At 45.4% G+C, this 20,050-nt stretch overlaps 1 protein-coding gene across 1 annotated transcript; it reads right to left on the reverse strand.

Annotated features, from left to right (window-relative positions):
- Window positions 1-256: 256 nt before the first annotated feature.
- EFHC1 (EF-hand domain containing 1) lies at window positions 257-17,494 on the reverse strand. Its single transcript, XM_058020879.1, has 11 exons — window positions 17,372-17,494; window positions 12,242-12,463; window positions 10,304-10,591; window positions 8,403-8,552; window positions 7,155-7,347; window positions 6,702-6,922; window positions 5,876-6,016; window positions 4,509-4,722; window positions 4,026-4,173; window positions 3,015-3,216; window positions 257-615 (listed from the first exon to the last, which is right to left on the reverse strand). The coding sequence occupies exons 1-11, from the start codon at window positions 17,492-17,494 to the stop codon at window positions 490-492; spliced, it is 2,028 nt and encodes a 675-aa protein (XP_057876862.1). The 3' UTR covers window positions 257-489.
- Window positions 17,495-20,050: the final 2,556 nt, after the last annotated feature.

Consider the following 20,050-nt stretch of genomic DNA (forward strand, 5'->3'; position numbering starts at 1 on the left):
TTGAGTAGACCCAGAATGACAATTTGTGAGTTTCCCCCCTCACTTTTATTTTAACCCTTAGCTATTCCAGCCATTCTATTTAAAACAGACTTTTGGACACATTTATAGCAACTGCAGTTTTATTGCAATTTTAATAACAAACTGGCAGTCTTCACTACTTGGAGGTAAAAGGTCCATTTGAGAGAAACCTGGAGGGGTTTTCACTCCAGGTTTCAGAGAGCTTTAGCTCTCTAAAGTACTGCACTAAAAGGTTGAGGAAACAACAGAACCTGACTTTGGTTCTCAGAATTATTTTTTTCTCTCCTATAAGTTTCATTTCAACATCCAGCAGTTGTGGGGTTTGAGTTTAGGAGTAGCTAAAAGGACAGGGAGAGGTTAGGAAGGAAAAAAAGTTAACATGAAGGTGGAATCAGCTGGGTCTGTAAAAGGGGGAGGTGGAGAGTGAAGCAAGGGGGAAAACCAGAACATCCTTTTTGAAGTACAATATATTCAAGTCAGCTGAGAATCCAACTGCTGACCCTGTCCTTCGGCTTCTGGGAAGAGATCACTAGGGAAGGCTCGAAGGAAGTCACGGTAGTTTACCTTGTCTTCATCACAGGAACAGTAGTCAATCAGCTGTGGGGACAAAACACACAGCAAACACCATAAAGAGTTGGAAAAAGCTGCAAAATTGGGGTTGTTTTTAAGGGAAACTGCCCAGAGTTCTTGAGCAGGAGATGTCATTCCCCCATGTGGATTTCCCCATCCTGGTAATCCTGAATCACAGGTAAACTTGGAATCATAGAATCATTGAGGATTGAAAAGACCTACAAGATCATTGAGCCCAACCTTTAGATCATCAAGTCTAACCATTTAAGGATTGAACTTGCTGATCTAAAGGTTGGACTTGATGATCTAAAAGTTCAAGTCCAACTTTGAATGCCTATAGATGACACTAATCTATGCAAGGAGAAAAAGTTAAAGTGTTGGAGTTTAATCCTGATTTCCTTCTGGGCCTCACCAGAGTGGAAAGAAAGCCACAAAAATACAAAGCATAGCCACAGACTGAGATGGGCCACAGGAAATCTTGCAGAAATCCCTGCCAAAAGTGGGGTGAAGGCAGTGTATGTGAACAGTCACTGTTCCCTGGTGTCCCTTCAGTGTGTGCACATGGCATAAAGGGGAGACACAGATAATTGAGCTTGGTGACAGCCCCACTAATGAGCCAGTTCTGGTGTCCGTGCCTGACCCTGCATTGTGTTACAGAGCCACAGCCTTTGTGTGCTCCAGGGGAAGAAAGAAGGCTTTTGTTTCTTTAATTGCATAAGTAATCTCCTTCTGACACCCAGCAAGATGGAAAAGGTCTAATATCACAATTCCTTGAAAGGATTCCTCTTCCCTTGTCGCCTGGAGACAGATTCTCTGGGCTTTGCTTCTGTGACTGACAGCTGTTCTCCTCTCCAGGCACTGAACTCTGTCTATGTTTAATTTATAGCCCTGCCACACTGCCCTGGGCTCTGGGAACACTGGGATTAAGATTTCAGGGGAGGAGATGGATGTTTTTAGTGCATAGGTCCTAGAGTGGGGCTCAAACATGGGAGTTTAGCTTCAATTGTCACAGGTTCTCCACATAATTTTGAGAATGTTCTCTCCCACTCTCAGAGTGGAGCAGGGATTTTCACCCCACTGTAAACTCCTCAGGGCAGAGTGAGCTCTGAGGAACTCTGATACAGCAAAGCCCTGGGTGTTTGTCAGGGCCTTTATTCATCCTACATTCAGAGACACAAATCCCCTGCCCGTGCACCTTTCTAACCATGCCTGTAATGCTCACAGTGGACTGCTTCAGAAAAGTTTTTATTTTAGCAGGAGAAATAACTCCCTCTGGTTTCCAGATTTCTCTAAAGTCTGATCCCCCCTTTTTTGGCCACTAATCTACTGCCTATCACATGATGCTGAGGAAACATCCTTGCCAGTCAGATTCCTCCTCCATCCTCACTGCAGGAATTTTCCCTCAGTTTCTCTCACATTTTATTGCTTTGCAGACTGTGCAAAGACTGTGATCTCCATGTGCTGCTTGTTGCTCATAGTGCCCAGCAAGTGTTAACAGGGTGTTGTTGTTGTTGTTGTTATTACTATTATTATTATTATTATTAATAATAATAACAATCATAACAATAATAAGAATTCATTGCTATATTATATATTATATATTTACTATACATTATGTATTACATATATAATATAATGATGAATTATTAATATTATATTAAAATTATTCTATTATTATATATTATATATTGTAATATATCATTATAATATCATTATTATTTATTGCCATTTTAATAACTATAATTATGAATTAATAACAATTATAATTATAAAATACATTTAATAACAAAAATAATAATAATAACAGCTCATCATTATACTATTATACATTATATTATAATTATATATTATATTGTATATTTATTATATATTGTATACTTTATTAATATATATTAATTTTGTATATCATAGTTATTAATATTGTTTTGGAAAGTACTTAGTTCTTAGACCTTCAGTTCAGTTGCTGTTGAATCCAGAATGTCTCTAAGCTTTCCTAAGACACATTCCTTGAACACCTCAGTGTCTACTCAATCCTAGCTGTGCTTAAGCCATCACAGACACTCCAAGATCTGCAGGAGCCTGTCCCTGATCCCTGTCATGATTCCTGATCTCTATCATGATCCTTTACTCATCCAAGACCTGAACCAACTGGAATTTTCACACATTACAGTGCAGCCAAACATGGGGGGCAACCTGGATAACATTTTTTCCCTTTTCCTTAGAGGACAGCAATTATTATCTCCTCTAACACACATGCTCAGTCCAACAGCTCAGGAGTTTTTTTAAACTGGGACTCTCTTGCCTTTTTCTTGAATTTGTTCCCCTTTGAAGGCTAGAGCAGCTGGTTAGGGTTGGTTTTTAGAAGAGATCTTTTGGAAGAAGCATAGAAGGGGAATTCCACATGCACAGCACCCCTTCCATCTGACCTTTTTAAGAAGAATGGTGCTGGTTGGCACGTTGAACCTGTCACAAAGAGTTAAAAATCTTGTTTTATCCAGGAAGCCAGAGCCCTCTGTGTCACAATGATAAAATGCCTCATGAAACTGCCTGGTGTCGAAAGGCTCTTGGAGTTTCAGTTCTTTCTGAACTTCCACAATTAAATCATCCAGCTCCTTTTTGGGGAAGCCACTGCAGAAGAAAAGAATAATAGGATTTCATGTAAAAACTCATTTTGGCAGCCTTACTGTGACATTTGAGTAAAATACAAAGCGTTTCCCTGCGTGCTCCACAGTGTCAGAAACTGTGGGAAACTTGAGTTTCAACCAGAGCCATGATATAACTGCCTCCAAACCATGTTCTGAGATAACAAAGTATTACTGGGTCACAAAAACTGGGTCCAGACAGCTAAAAGGAGGATGTGGTCTAGGCTCGGATGGGCTGATAAGCAAAGAAGGAATAAATGCCCTAAAAAAGCCTCTCCCCACCACCTGCGGAGCCTTCAACCATCAAGCAGCTCAAGTTGGCAGCATCTGTTACAGTGAAGTGATGCTTTATTCAGAAAATATGTGTCCACCATCTGAAAATGATGTCCCCTCACAAACTGAAAGTGTTGAAGTGTTGCTTGGAGCAACACTGGGATAGTGGAAGATGTCCCTGCCATGGCAGGGGTTGGACTGAGCTGATCTTTAAGGTCCTTCCAACCCAAGCCATTTTGTGCTTCCATGATTTTGGCTGGAAGTCCAAACACTTCTTGAACTCAGCCTTGGTGCTGTGACCACTTCTCTGTCTGTGCTGCTGAGCCAGAGCTGTCCCAGGAGGTTTTGGGGCTGGCAGCAGCCACAGCATTTTACTGTACACACCTCACACCCTCTGGATGTGCCCAAACAGCCCCTTGGAGCATCAGAACCACCAGCAGAGGAGGAGGCTGGGGCCCAGGGAGGCTGCTGAGAATGCCCTCAGCCTTATTTAGCCCCACAACCCCATTCTTTGTAGCCTACCTGCTGGTAGTCTCCACCACCATCTTCCGTGGGAGGAAATGATCCCTTATGGATTGCACTGTGGCTGCAGGGAAACTCTGTGCATTTCTCTCCAAATAATTAAGCACATATTCATCAGCATCAGTGATAATAAACCTGTGGCCAAACACTAGGGGAGGAACATTAAAGAAGTAGTGTTACTTGTGGTTTAGCATGGTTTAAAATAATTTCATCACCCAGGAGGGAGCAAGATTCCTCTCCTGTGGCTGGGCTCAGCTTTGAGCCAGCTCTGCTACTTGTTTCACTTCTTGAAGCAAGAATAATTTCACTGATTGAAAGGTTCAAACATTGACAGTAACAAAATTATATCAATGTACACCAGCTGCTAATCTGGAAACTCAAATGTGAGGAGACCCAGAAGCAGCAGATCTTTCAAGTGAAGGAAGAGATATGCAATAAATGAAATTTCAGAGCAGAGTATTATAAATCCAGGCTGGATTTTACCTTCAATTGTAGAACCAATGGTGAAGTCAGAGGCCTCATAGTATATGGGATTCTCTGGAGTAGATCCTGGCTTGGTAACTTTGGTCCTTCTTAAGTATTTGCCCCCAGTGATGCCAGAGTTTCTTACTGGGGGTTCATAGATGCTGATTGTGTCATCGGCAAGGAAATAAGAGAGGATGAAACGACGATTTTTGTCCTCAGGCACTGGTGATTCCTACAGGAAAGGTAGCAGGTTTGGAACACAGCATTTGAACAGGTCTGAACATTTGAACCAGGTTTTCCTTGCCTGGGGTGCTTAGGAGTACCTAGTAACTCACTCATAAGCACCCAGAACTTTTTTCACAGCTGACTAAACAAAGCACTTGTGCTGACATAGCATAACAAAGCACTAGACAGCACCCAGGATCTGAATTTCAAAGGTTACTTGCTTTACTCAAGCCACTGAAGCAGAATCTGGGTTGAAGTTATCAAATATATTCAGTGTTTCCACAGCCTGAGTAATCCGAGAGAAATCCTTTCTCTATCCTATATGGAATGATTCATCCCAGAGAGGCTGTAAAATTCAGTTTTAAATTACATTTTTTCATTATGCTGAGTGCCTGAGAGAGGCTGGTGCTGTTTCAGCCCTTAGTCACAGGAAGTCACTCCCCTGACACACCAGTGGATTTGCTTGCTTAGCTTAAAGCTAAGTGGATCTTAACTCCTCAGCTGTGACCTTTAGGGAACTCCTGCACAATAGGGAAAAGAAACCAGAGTGTTTGGAGAGGGCAGGCACAAGGCAGCACAGGAAATGCCATCGCTGCTGTTGGATGTGCCAGAGGCTCCTTGCATAAACCAGCTGCAAAGCTGGCACAAAGGCCAGGGCCTGGGTGCTGTAGTGGGTAGAAAAACACCATTCTCATGGATTTTCCAGCTTCTACACAGCATTGGCTGCTCTGCTAGGACAGCTCCTTGCTGGCTGCTGCATCCAGGACTAGCCTGGAGAAGGACAGGGGCAGAGACATCAAGAACTGGCTGGTGGCAGTGGTGGCAGGCAGGCAGAGGCACAGTGCCCAGTGCAGGCTGCTTCAGCCAGGGCCATCTGTTATGCAGCACTGGCAGAGGGAGTTTTTCCATAAATGGCTGTGGGTTTGTAGCAGGTTTGGTTTGTACTTTTTGGCCTTATTTTTATTTTTTTTCTAGTTTTTTGAGCTGTCAATTGTCACAGCAAGCACACAATAACCCCATGGCATCCCCTCAGGGACACTCCTGTTGGCTTGGAGAGCTCTCTTTTCCCACTGGCACAAAGGAGAGCTTGCCAACAGCCTTGTCTGGGCAGGCTGCTCCTCCCATCCTCCTGGCACTATTCCACCAAGGAAAACACTTACCAGGGCCACCTGGTACCGCAGGACCTTGAGATTATTCTCCAGCATCTTAATGACATCTTTCCGTGGAGGCTTTGGAAACAGACTAAGGCAGTTCTGGAGAGAGTCTTCAGGGATGCCAAAACCATTGTAGGGAGGAATTACCTGCATGCAGAGGAGATATCAATCATAAACAGCTGCAACTAAGAACAAGACAAAGTTTATAAGACTTAGCAAAGCCCATCAGATTTGGAAGGGAATATTCTGCCACCAGGTAGGAAGAGCTGTGACATTCTACCCAGTAGAGATGGTTGATACCAGCCTGGCCATGTGTTGTATTTAATGAAAATATAAAAGGATTAAGCAAATCTGAAACTCAGAAAGCCACAGCCAATTTAAGACGTATATATTAAAGAACCATAGAATGGTTTGGGTTGAAAAGGACCTTAAAATCATCTAGTACCACTTAATCCTTCCCATGCACAGGAACTCAGCCATCAAATGGTTACACTGGTAACCTAATCCCCATCATGCCTGTGGTCTAAGCCACAACTCCAAACAATTTCTGAGCTCAGTTTGGGAGGTAACAAGGGCTGTGACCATCCTCAGTAGGCAGTTTGGACTTGGCAACACTGTTCTGAAGAGTGAGGGAGAGTTCAGTAGTATAAGTGCAGCCAGACTTTCATTTTTATATTCATTATGACCATTCTTGCTTGTCTTTTTCAAATTGATTTTTTTCTTTAAGCTGAACATGTTTTCTACAGGTACTTACTAAGCTGAACCTCTACTTTACTATAAGAGCTTACATCAACTGCTTCCTTTCCTCCCTTCTTTTGAGAAATTGCAGTACCTGTGGAACCTTTTCAAGTGGTTTCTTATTTACATCCACTGGCTGGAAGTCTGTGATGCCATATTTTTCACGATAGAAGTCCTGGGTGAACTTGTCACAATCATAGATGAAGAAGGTGCGTCCAAGGAGGGTGACAGTTTTGCCAATAGCAAAATCTTTGGGTGAGAACCACTCTTGTACCTCATGGTCAGTGATCTCCAGCACACAGCTTGGGAAGTTCTCTAAGGACAAGGGAGCAGAAGGAAAAATAAATCAATCAGGGAGATGCTAACGTTTCCTAGTGAAAATGGATATAAAAGCAAGGTGTATAAATAGCTACAGGGAGATGCTGGCACTGCTGTCCTGCCACTGTTTCCCAAAAGATAAAGAATTTAGTGACCATTTGAAGAACTTTTTTTTTGACCAAGAAATAATGACACTGGAGCACAGATGGGTGTGACAATCTAAACTTACTGTTCTTGTCCACAAAGATTTTGGGCAAGCGCTGGCGTCTCATCAGTACTGGGAATGGGTCTCTCCCATCATTTCTCTTGTGCACTTCCCGAACCTCCACTGTGTCATCTGCCAAGAAGTAATGGATGATGCAGGGATGGTGATCACCAAAGGCACAGTTGGTGTCATCCCATATGGCATAGAAGCGAAGCACCTGGGGTGGAGGGAAAGAAAGCAGACAAACATAGATCAGAATCATCTTTTGGTGCTGCAGAAATCAAACTCATCACGCTGAGATGCTCAAGAATTCCCCAAGGTTCACCTCCTGAAGAGAGTAGAGAGACACAGGGAGAATTTAATCAGAGCAAGGGGCATTTGTGTTTGTCTTAAATTGTCTGCTCTGACAGCTGGCATCAATATTTTGGGGGAGCAGAGGAGTGGATGCAGCAAGACCATTCCTAATAGAACTGCATCTGATCGCTAAATTCCAGAGGCAGGTGGCTTATCTCATCCCAACAGAAAGCAAGAGAGTAATGGATGATATTGAGCACAGGCTCTGCAATCCAAAGAGGAGCTGTTTACAAGGCACAAAGCCCAGAAAAAAGCATAAAAGGTTTTGTTTCTCACTAAAGCCAAGAAAGGAGCAAATCTGGAGTCTGTTCAGCAGACTGAGACAATTTAGAATAAGTGAGGTTGCAGACTCTCACAAGACCTGGGTTTCAATAGCACATATTCACTGCAATAACAGAATCTTCTAGATTGGAAGATCATTGAGCCCAACCTCTGACTGACCTGTCATCCTTCCCAGAGCACTGAGCGACATTTTCAGTCATTCCTTGGACACTTCCAGGGATGTGGATTCCACTACCTCCCTGGGCAGCCTGTTTCAATGTCTAATCACCCTTTCTGTGAAGAAATTCTTCCTAATTCAACCCAAACCTCCCCTTGCACAACTTGAGGCCATTTCCAGTTCTCTCTCTGGTTGCCTGGGAGAAGATACTGACCCTGACCTGACTGTCCCCTCCTGTCAGGGAGTTGTGCAGAGCCTGGAGGACCCCCCTGAGCCTCCTTTTCTCCAGGCTGAGCCCCTTTCCCAGCTCCCTCAGCCACTCCTGGTGCTCTAGCCCCTTCCCTGGATACTCCAGATTCTCAATGTCTTTCCTAAAGTGAAGGGCCCGGACCTTCAGACCCAGAACCAGGACTGGAGGTCCCTCACCAGTGTGGTGTGGGTAATTATACACTAATTAGGGCAATCCCCAGCTCTCTCACCTTTGTATCATAGGCCAGGAACTGCCTGAAGGGGTCGGGACTTGTGGGCATGATGCGTTTTTGCACAGGCATCTGACGCTGCTCCGTGTAAGGATCCGAAACCAGCTCCTCTGGAGGGTTCACAAGAATCCCCTGGCTCTCCAGGAACACCTAGGAAGGTCATCTGAGGTGTTAGTGCTGCCAGGAGTTCTGAAGGTAAGAGGTGACTAGAGTGAGGTCAGAATTCTGCAAGTTCACTCCTCACAGAAAATTCTACAGCAACAGCAAAATACAACAGATGACAAATACATTTGTTTAAGCTGCTTTTTATCTTTGCTTACCCTTTAATTAATCAGAGTAGTTCTGTCCTGAACATCCTAACTCAGATTTCACTTGAGCACAGTTTTCCTTGGCCTTAGGGCTTTAAATGGAAGATAGCTGTCAGTTGGTCTCTTTTATGTAAATGGAAAAGATTAAATTGCTTTATAAACACAGATGTAGTCAGCCTGAGTTTGTAATAATTTAGGGCTGTGTCAGATAGTTAGAAGAAGCTAGTGTGACCTACACGAGGCACATCAAGACCCTTCAGGCACGAGGAGATGTGTCAGTGGCAGCTTCATTCCATCTTTCAGCAGTACTTTTCCCACAGAGAGAGTGCAATGTGCTTGCTTATAAAGGCATTTTTTCTTACCTTGGACCATGAACAAAATCCAGGGTGTTACTTGTGGACTTGCATCAGTCACCCAAAACAATCTCTGAAGTCAAGGGACTTTTCCCACTTTGGGAAGTGGTCCATGAAAACATTCAGCCCAGGAAGCACCTATGCAAACATCTCCCACAGGAATATGAGATCTCCCTGGAGACTCACAAGGCAAGTTCACTTTCAGACTCACTATTTCCTGGTCTGGAAGATGTCAGTAAATGACACATACACTATTGGCCTTGAGATGTAGAGCCATGTAGCTCATTCCATGTTTTCCATCAATATTTAATGAGGACCAGCTCTTTATTTGGTGTGGACTGACTTGAACAGTCACCAGTTCCAGCAGAGCTGGCCCCACGGCCACATTTATACCAATATATTATACATGTTGGGAACATTCCTGGCCACTGAGGCCAACTGACAAGGAAAAGCCTGGATCTAAACTCTTCCAGCCTCCAGGACAGGTTGACTGCATGTAACTCACCAATTGGGAATGGCCCCTGGAGCAGTCTAACTCCTGGCCTGGAAGAATAGTAGCTGACCAGGGCTGAGATTTTACTGGGGACAATCTAGCAGGATACCAGCATACTGGTAATTTTTATTTCTTGTTGTTGGATCATTATTATCTCATTTACTGGTACAGAAACAGCCAGAAATAGAAAAACAGGCAATGAGTAAGCTTTCTTAAAAAGGTCAGTTCATACCATGATTCTCAACCCATGGATCATGAATTGGCTGTGAATGTGTGCAGAGTTACTGCCTATATTCCTTTCCACTGTTCCTAACAGAGGAATATTAAATCAGAAAAGAGTCAGGATCACTAATTTCCCTCTCATGTATGCACAATGTTTCACCTGGACTCCAAGCAGTTAAACTGCCCAGACAGGTACTTAGAATTTGTATTGTAAAGAGAAGTCCTGAGGACAAAAGATGGACTCCCAGCAGTCCTGGGGCAAAAATCCTGAGCACCTTACTTGCCCTCAGCAGATGTCATACCCTGAAGTCCCCTTTGGCCTGAAAAAAGAAATCTCCACAAAAAGCAAAATGAAAGACTGTGAGCACCCATATGACAAAAGCTACACAAAAAGCAAAATTAAAGACTGCGAGCACCCATATGACAAAAGCTACAGCTGCAAACCGCTGGACTCTAAGAGGTGATGAAACCCCTGCATTCCCAGGATCTGGGAGTGTTTCTGTCACTGCTCTCCCCAGCACACACCTTGGTGAAGGAGTCGCAGTTGACCAGGCGGTAGGTCCGGCCGTAGATGGTGAGGTCGATGCCCACATTCAGATCCTTCCAGTGGTAATAATCCCCGTGCACGTTCTTGGGCACTCGGTGGCGCCTCATGAGTTTGCCTTGGACCAGCCCTGAGTTCTTCACCTTGGGCTCGATGATGCACATGCTGTCATCCTCCAGGTAGTAGTAGATGCACACCTGGCGGATCCGGTAATTCTCCTCTGCAGAGATAGCAACTTCCTCCATGAAGTAGGCATCGAACTTCAAAACCTGCCCAAGGCACAGCACAGCAAAGAGAGAGAGAAAAATAATTTGAACACCATGATTAGTCTATTAAGGCAAATAATTTATTTGTAATTTGCTTTGGTGGTGTGAAATTACTGGATTGGATTCTAAAAGTCTTCAGCGACAACTGTGGCCTAATCTGTGAGTGACAGCAGAGGCACCAGGAGTGCTTTTATTAAGATGTGTCTTTTGCAAATTCGGTGTGTCTGAGACAAGTATAAAAATACAGCCTTTTCCCTACTTCTTGATCACCTGCTGTTTCACCTACTGCCAGGTGCTTGGCTGCTGACAGCAATCTACTTTACTGACACACAATTGTTTATTTGTCAGCTTTACAGCCCTGATTTAGGGAAGTTATCCACAGATTTTAGTAAAGAGTTCAACCACATCTGAGAATTTTAAAATCTGAAAGGACTCATCATTTTAAGGCCAGGCTGGAGGGGCTCTGAGCAACCTGGGATAGCAGAAGGTGCCCCTACCCATGGCAGAGAGGCTGGAACAAGATGATCTTTAAGGTCCCTTTCCATGATCTGAAGTCACATTTATTCAGCACTGACAGCAAAACTGATTTGTGCTGGGGAAACAAGGAAACTAATCAGCCAGTCTCTCTGCTTGGCAGAAGTAGGAGGAATATTCCCTCCAAGACTATTCAATGCCCTTAAGAAGGTGCAGGTGGCCAATCATGCCTTGCATACCCAGCCTACACCAGCCCAGAGGCCTGGATAATTAAGAGATGATAAAGCCAGCAAGTTCCTCTCCGTCAGCAAAGTGTCCCACAAGGGATTGTGACATCCCCAGCAGCACTGGGGCCCCTGCTGCTCCTGTGGTTTGAAGGAAGGGGCAGAGAAGGATCTGACAGATTAACCAGCAACATTTACATTGCTCTGAAGGAACAGCCTCAGCAATTAACAGAGCACATCTGTTCCCCAGCCTGTGCCACAGCCAGGCTGAGGGCTGGCTGGCTGCACACTGCTCTGGCAGGGCTGGCAGCATGTGGAGCCTGCACGTGCTGAGCTCCCCAGCCCTGCAGCTCCCACTGCAGCAGCTGCTCCATGCACGGCTGCGGGCTGCAGCTTGGGCCATTGGCACACTGAAAACCAAGGGGAGCTCAGGGCTGCTCCAGCAGACACAGAGCCAGCACCCAGTCTGATAGGATGACCAAGATGAAACATGGGAAGCACTAATAGAGCATTTCAGGTTGTGACACACTGTGCTGACAACACAAGCACAAATAGATAGACCACAGTCAAACTGGCTACCAGGGCTCCCACTGCAGACTGACTTTTCCAGTTAAAGCTCAGTTACAACCTCAATATAGCTGTGGAAACACAGAACTCCAGGCTGTGGCTTACAGAGCAATACTTTTAAGCTGGAGCTTTCCAGAGCTAATCAAACCTCTTTTCCAACATCTGCTGGAAATGCTCAAGTGTAACTTGCAGGGAATGTCTTACATCGTTTATGTATTATAATCCTCCTCCCGAGCAAAGAAAGCCTCTTTCAGTCTGGGATTCAGCTGTCTCTGACTAAGGGCTCTGGCATCTGAAAACTGCTGCATGCAGTCCCGTGAACCCTGGAGCTGACTGTTTATGTCTCCGAATTTGGCCAGTGATATTCCTGGAATCAGCTTCTTTATACCTTTTTGTCATAAGCCACGAATGCTGGAGTGAAGCGGGAAGGTGCAGGCCTCTTGACTTGCCCATAGGTCAGTGTGGCTCCCTTGGTGCATAAATCATCTAATTCATCTTGAGAGAGCTGATTTGCAAAGAGTGTTTCCCCACCAACCCCCTCTCTTGGCAGCCGGAAAAAGGCATATCCATTTTTGAAGTCCATTGTCTGGCACCGATGAAAAGATGTTTTCTGTTGGAAGGAAATCCAGCTATCAAAATACTGCATGATTTTAGCAGATATAGCTACTGGAAGCACAAAAAAACCCCAGTAAGAGAGTGCATTATCAAGAATGTCTCACCCCACACACATCCCCAGCATTTTATTATAAACTACTGCAGCAGTTATTTAAAATCAGATTTTGTACTTAGGGAAAAAAAATAGTGGAAAAAAACAGGGAGTGGTGGATGTACAAGGCACAAGAGTGAACTCAGATTCTTGCATTGCCACAGCCTCTGGAAGAACTTAAATCACTGAATTTCCTGACTGCCACCATAGTCAGTGCCTAGAACTGTGTGTCAGCACTTTATCTGCCCTGGCATTTATCTCACCAGCTCTTTGTTCCCTACCCTATTTGTCAGCAGTACAGAGCACCATGGGACCTCAGTTACTGCCTTATGGTGTTCCCTTCACTCTTGTGCACCCTCTCTGTATTTCATTGTTATTTATTTTCTTAACCCTCCCCTGGGCATAATACAGGATTTTCTTTGCTGGGTTAAATCAAGGCATGTCATGCTCACAGAACTGCAATTATGCAATTGCACATTAGTTGTTTTATCACCTCTCTACATAGTTGTAGACTGATAGAACAGCCTGAGTTGGAAGGGACATTAAAGATTATCCAGTGGGAGGTGTCCTTGGGCAGGGACACCTTCCACTATCCCTGGTTGCTCCAAGCCCCATCCAACCTGGACTTGGACACTTGCAGTGATGAAACAGCCACAGTTTCTCTGGGCAACCCGTGCCAATATCTCACCACTCTCTTTGTAAAAAACTTCCTCCTTGTATCTAATCTCAATTAAGCCTCTTTGAGTTTAAAACCATCATTCCTTGTCCTGCTGCTACAGGCCCTGTTAAAAAGTTTGTCCCATCTTTCATGAAGACCCTTTAGGTCCTGGAAGGGGCTCTGAGCTCTCCCTGGATCCTTCTCTTCTCCAGGTGAGCACCTCCAGTTCTCCTATCCTGGCTCCAGAGTAGAGGGGCTCTGAGGTCTCCTTGGATCTTTCTCCAGGAGAACACCCCCAGCTCTCCCATCCTGGCTTGAGGGCAGAGGGGCTCCAGCCCTTGGAACATCTCTGTGGCCTCCTCTGGATTTGCTCCAGCAGCTCCATGTCCTGTTTATGCGGAGGACCCCAGATCTGGAGGCAGCTCTGCAGGTGGGGTCTCACCTGAGAGGGGCAGAAACCCCCATCCCCTGCTTCCCACAGGGGGATCACCCCAGCACATTGTGGGGGTTGGGTTTCTGGCTCCCAGCCTCTGATCCATCAGCAGCTCCAAGTCCTTCTCCCAGGGCTGAATTCAACCAGAGCTGTGCACAGGACCTGATCTCTGCCAGCCACTCTTGTTCTTCACCACTGAAGAGCAGGGTCACACTGGAGTGACACCAACTGTCCCACTTGCTGCACACTCCAGCACACGTGGCACCTCACCTGCACTGCAGGAACCTGCCTGGTCCCACTGGGCTTTCAGCACTTACAGCTCCAAAGAAAGCAGGGGAAATTATGAGTCCCTGATAATAAAATCTCTTGACTTTTGCCAAGTAAAACAGAGTTGTAAGCATTTCTAGTGCTGAGAGAACAAGCTCCAGCTCCTTTTCCAGCCCCAGGCTCGCAGTCAGTCCAACCTCAGGCATGCAAACTGCACTCCCTCTCTTGCTCCTCATGGTTAAGCCTCTAATCTTATTTATACCTTCAAGGCCCCACTTGAATGCCACATAATTCCCTGTTTTCCCTTTAAACTGCTACTATAGATCTTGCAATGGAGAGAGCAGTGAGGAAAACAGGTAAAAACAAGATTTGTCTGAAGACATTTTAGCAGAACATCCGCAGAACTGCCACTTCCTTCTGTTAAATAAACACCAAGGGAATGCTGTGGGGGAAAAATATTCAAGGAAAACCAGGAAGTTTGTCTTTAATTTGAGCAATATCAGTGTTTGTCAGAAGTGTGCAGGCTTTTAAGAGCCCGCATTTGCCTACAGAAAGCACCTCATTGGTTCCTAAGGCTCCTGAGTGGATAAGCTCTCCCAAAGGGAGCCTGTATGCCAGATAACATCTTCCAGGATTAGGTGACTAATGAAAATTTAAAAGGGAAAACCCAGAATGTAAACTCCTAATCTCAGTTGCTGGCAGTGTTTACTCAAAGAAATTCCACTGAATTAAGTCTTTCTTTTTGCCAAGTCTGTAACACTTCACACAAACACCATTCCCTCTCCCAGTGTCTGTTTCCCTGTCCTGTGAGCACTGAGCAGTAACAACACTTCACTTGAGCACAGAGGTTTTCTGCAGAACTTGTCAGCCTTCACTTGGAAACCAAATATTGTGATGCCAGTTTTATGGACTGGAAAACTGCAGATTTCCAAGATGATATAAATTATTTCAAGGAAATATTATTATCTGATCATGATTCTGAGCTAACCTTTAATGTTGGATTTGTTATGAGCAATTTATTTACTATTGGAGGACTCAGTTGTCACTGATTTTAGGCTAGGCTGGATGGGCTTGGAGCAATCTGGTTTGTGGAAGGTGTCCCTGCCCATGGCAGAGGGTTGGAACAAGATGACATTTAAGATCCCTTCCAACTCAAACCATTCCATGATTTTGTGACAATGAATTTTCATATAAAAAGCTGAATGCAACCAGGAATGTTTTCTGTTAAAGATGCTCTCCAGGAAGACTGTAAATTCCTGGTGAGCCCAAACCAGGCATGAAACAACCCCCCTTTTGACTTTTTTGGGGGAATTGTTTAGTAAATCAGAGAAATAAATGGAAGCATCATTTCTCCGTAGAACCACTTCTTCAAGAGGATGTTGGGAGGATTTGGGGATATCAGGTCCTTAGGGCCTGGACCATTGGATGGGGAAAAGCAGAAGTTGTTCCTCATTTAGGTATCAGATGCAGAGGATGAGGAGGAGGATGGGGATGAGATTGCTTCTTCCAGGGAACCTGGGAACAGCTGAGAATGTGTCACTTCCTGGGGATGGTCCTGGAAGCTGTGATGACACCAGTTCTGTGGTGGGATACCAGCTCTCATCAGGTTCACTGACAAGGATTCAGCTCTCCAAGCAACACCAAGAGAGCAGTTTTGGAAGTAACAGAGCTTTGGAGGAAGAGGTATCAGGAGGGTGTTGATTGCCAATGAGATTGGTGACTTCAAGAGGTACCTATGATAAATTATGTCCAGGAAAATAGATATGTAATGGATAAATTATGTCCAGGAAAAAAAATTATAATGGATGATTGGGGGATTAATTTATGTGGAGGAATGCTCAAGGTTTGATCAATACTTGTTCTCCTGGGTACATCAGCTGAGGAGGTATCAGGTGAATTTAAGGAACTTGGTTCAGGACAGTATCAGTATCAATTCAGAGGACTTTGCTTTGGGAAAACTCAGATGGTTCAGAGAAACAGCAGCTTTCCTGAGGGAATTGGGTTTCAGGACTGTAAAGTGATTGGGGGATTTCCCATGGCATATTTTATGAACTGTGGAGGAATTATTGGATAGATTCAGGGGAACTGAATATCCAAAGGGGTGAGTTTGCAGACAGCAGTTCTGCAGTTATGGAAACAGCTTTTGGAATTTCAAATGAGGCTCACAAATGAGGGGGAGAAGGGGTGTGTGTGTCACTCTCCAAAGCTATCAGGACAAATTCAGGGTTATAAGATGGGTACATGATGCAATGGATTCCTTGGAGAGAAGATTAAAAGTACCAAGTCCCCTTGAAGGTTAGTTCAGGGATACTTGGTCCCTTGGGAACAGATTGCAATGTTCAATAGCAGTGGAAGAATTATGGGAGTACCAGGTCTGCTGTGGGTGGGATCAGGAGATACCAGGTGGGTACAGAGGGTTCAGATCCGCAGAAGTGAGTCCAGCAGGTGTTTGGGAAACACCAAGTCCCTGGGGGAGAGTTTAGTGGATATTAAATCTTCTGGGGAGCATCAAATGAGTTCACAGAGCACCAGGTTCTTTGGGGATACTCTGAGGGTCATGTCCAGGTTCTGGTGAGTTTGAGGTTCCCAGGACATGGGTTCAAAGGACACCAAGTTGTCTGGGGAATATTTGGTGAATACAGGATGTACCAGGGCCCTGGTCTGGCAGAGAATTACATCTGATCTGAGGAAACAGCAGGTTCCCTTGGTTCATGTTCCCTGAAGAAACTGTCTCCCTCTATACTCTGCTCTTGTGAAACCCCACCTGCAGTGCTGCATTCAGCTTGGGAGCCCAAAACACAACAAATGCAGGGACCTGTTGGAGGGAGTCCAGAGGAAATAATGGAGATGCTCCAAGGGGTGGAGCCAGGCTGGGAGAGCTGGGGGTGTTCACATGGAGAAGAGAAGGATCCAGGGACACCTTAGAACCTCTTTTGGCGCCTAAAGGAACTCCAGGAGAGCTGGAGAGGGACTTGGGACAAGGGATGGAGAGACAGGACAAGGGGCAGTGGCTTCCCACTGCCAGAGGGCAGGGTTGGGTGGGATATTGAAAAGGAGTTGTTCCCTGTGAGGATGGCAAGTCCCTGGCACAGGGTGCCCAGAGAAGCTGTAGCTGCTCCTGCATCCCTGGAAGTGCTCAATGGGACTTAGAACAAAGTGGGATAGTGGGAGGTGTCCCTGCCCATGGCAAGGAGTGGAATGGGATGAGCTTTAAGGTCTTCTAACCCAAACCATTCCACACATCCATGAATACTGTTGAGTTTAGGGGTCCCAAGACTCCCGTGGAGGGAGTACCAGATTCCCAGAGAGTGTCTCTAGGGGACACCAGGTACCACCTGAAGCGGGTGAGGGATCCGTTCTGAGGTCACCCCGCAGGGGGCACCCTCCAGGCCGGCCCACCTTGCCCCGGGGGGGCCTCCCGTGGGAAGGGGGTACAGTGGGCAAGCGCGCTCACCGTGGGGTCCTTGATGGCGCAGCCGGGGAGGAAGGGCAGCCCCGGCTCGGGCACGATCGGGGGCCCTGTGCCCATACCCGGCCGCATCCCCGGCCCCGGCCCCGGCTCCGGCCCCGAGCTCATGGCGGCGGCGGCGGCGGCGCTGCGGGCCCGGCCTGCCCGACGCGTCTCCACGGCAACCTCCCGCACGCTCAGTGCGCGTGCGCGGGGCCCTTCGCGCCTCTCGCTGGTTTTCTATGCGCATGCGCACGAACGCCGCAGGGCGCGCGGTTACCGTGGTAACGGGGAGGGCTCTGAGGGGCCGAACCGCCCCCCCCACCCCCGTGAGGGGAGTGCGGCCCCACAGCGTGGAAAAAAATACGTGAAAAGTGTTAATCCTGTTTTATTTGGGATTTTCCCCTGTGAAAAATGCGTATTTTATGATTGCCTTTTCGCAAATATTAAAATGAATATTGTATGTGTTGTGTTAGAAAGTAATGCTGTATTAATTCTCTTAAGTAGTGTGTTAAATATAGTTTTAGGTTATAAAAAATGTTAAAATAGAAACTATTTTATGTAGGATACTTTTTTTTTAAAGAAAAGACTTGCAGCAAGATAGCAGCCATAAGACACCTAAATCTTTCAGAGAAAAATAATTTATTGCCCTCTTATCAGAAGAAATGAACTTCTTCCCACCTCGAAGGCGCTGTTAGGATTCAGAGGAAGAAGCTGAGGATGACCAGACAGAAACCTGTGTTTGAATGGAATTTATGCATTATGTATGAAGTGTATGAATATGCAACAGGCTGTTGTTTTTAAGGGTTAATCCTTTGTTAACCTGTGTCCTTTTTTGGGCTCGTGCTGCCCAGAAAAAGGTACTGTAACTCTTTGTCTCTATTGTCTCATATTGTCCTAATTCAAATTGTCCAAACTACTATTACTCTAATTGTATTACTATTTTTATAACCATTTTATTACTATTAAATTTTTAAAATTTTCAAAACAAGTGATTGGCGTTTTTCACACCCCGCACAGCCCCTCGAGCCCCCTCATGGCTCCCTCGTGGCCCCTCATAACTCCCTCACATTAAAACATCTTGGCCTCCCAAATGGGTGGTGGCATCTGGACTGCTGTGCAAAAGTCACTCCCAAATGCAAGAGAGAAAACAGCTAAATCCATCACCTTGGAAAACAGAAGTTATTTGTTGCCTATAGAAGTTGTGGATTCTCCAAAAAATGTTGATTCCTCATCCCTGGAAGCATTCAGGGCCAGGTTAGACAGGATTTGGGAAAAACCTGGTCTAGTGGAAAGTGTCCCTGCTCATGGCAAGAAGGTTGGAACGAGATGATCCTGAATGTCCCTTCCAACCCAAACCTTCTAGCATTCCATGAAAAAGAAGTTTTTTGTGCATTTTTGCTTTGTTCTCTTTATCACCACTACACCAGGCAAGCCAGGCTGCGATTCAAGGGCAGGTGGCAGATCCAAGGGCTTTGTAAGCAGAAGTTAAGCGGGGAGAATTGCAGCCAGACTGTCTGTCTGAGCACGGTGTGGGAGAGAGAAAGAAGCCAGACGGTGGGAGATAAAGAATGAGGCTGATGAGCTTAGAAAGGAAAATAATGAACAGAAGGCCCAGCTAGAAGGACTAGAAGAGCTGAATCTGGAAGATGGCAAAGCTGCTGGTGTGATGGCTGACTGGACTTAGGAGCAGGACCCTGATCAAGCCCTTGCTCTGATTTTCCAAGCTGCAATATCCAGGCAGCATTTAACAGGGAATGGGGCCTGTCTCAGAGAAGGAAACCCAGCTCTGTGTGCCAAGGATCATCCACAAGGGCAGTAACTGCAAATTTGTGACAAGGCTGTGTGGCACCGCCTGTAAAGATGACAGGTTAGGCATGTTCAGCCTGGAGAAAAGAAGGTTCTGGGAAGTCCTTTCCAGTGCCTCTAAAGGGACTCTGAGAGAGCAAAAAAGGGATTATTTGCAAGGGTATGCAGTGACAGGACAAGGGGCAGTGGTTTTAAACTGCCAGAGGGCAGGGCTGGATGGGATATTGGGAAGGAATTCATCCCTGCGAGGGTGGGGAGGCCCTGGCACAGGTTGCCCAGAAAAGCTGTGGCTGCACCATCCCTGCAAGTGTCCAAGGTCAGGATGAGCAACCTGGTTTAATGGAAGGTGTCCCTGCTCATGGCAGGACTTTGGAATGAGATGATCTTTAATGTCCCTTCCAACCCAAACCATTCTGGGATTCCACTGGAGCAAGTCAAAGAAAAGCCATAGCAGAAGGTCTTTAGTAATAGTGACTGTAAAGCAGGAGAAAGGAGAAATGAGGAATTAAAGTGAAGATATAGATAAGCTTCATCCTTGACAACTTCTGTACAAGTCTGACTTGCCAAGGTTAAGATGACTTAAGATGACCCTTTTTAAGGTTAAGATGAGCCTTTTTAGCTTCCCACATCCCTGCTATCTACTCATGAAAGGCAGAAGGAATTCTTTATCGGGCTCTGCTTTTGTGGCAGTGGTGGAGACATCTCGCCCTCTGGTGGGTGAAGACACAACCTGCAGAAGCCTTTGTCTGCGTGGTATATTAAGAAATAATAATTAAAATTACTGGTTATTGGAAGAAAAAATAAAATATATTCTAGTGGTTTTAAGTTCTGAAATTAAGAAAAAAAATTGATTAATTATGTATGTGATCACACACA

This window comes from Melospiza georgiana, chromosome 3, assembly GCF_028018845.1.
Source record: "Melospiza georgiana isolate bMelGeo1 chromosome 3, bMelGeo1.pri, whole genome shotgun sequence".
Lineage (NCBI taxonomy): Eukaryota > Metazoa > Chordata > Aves > Passeriformes > Passerellidae > Melospiza > Melospiza georgiana.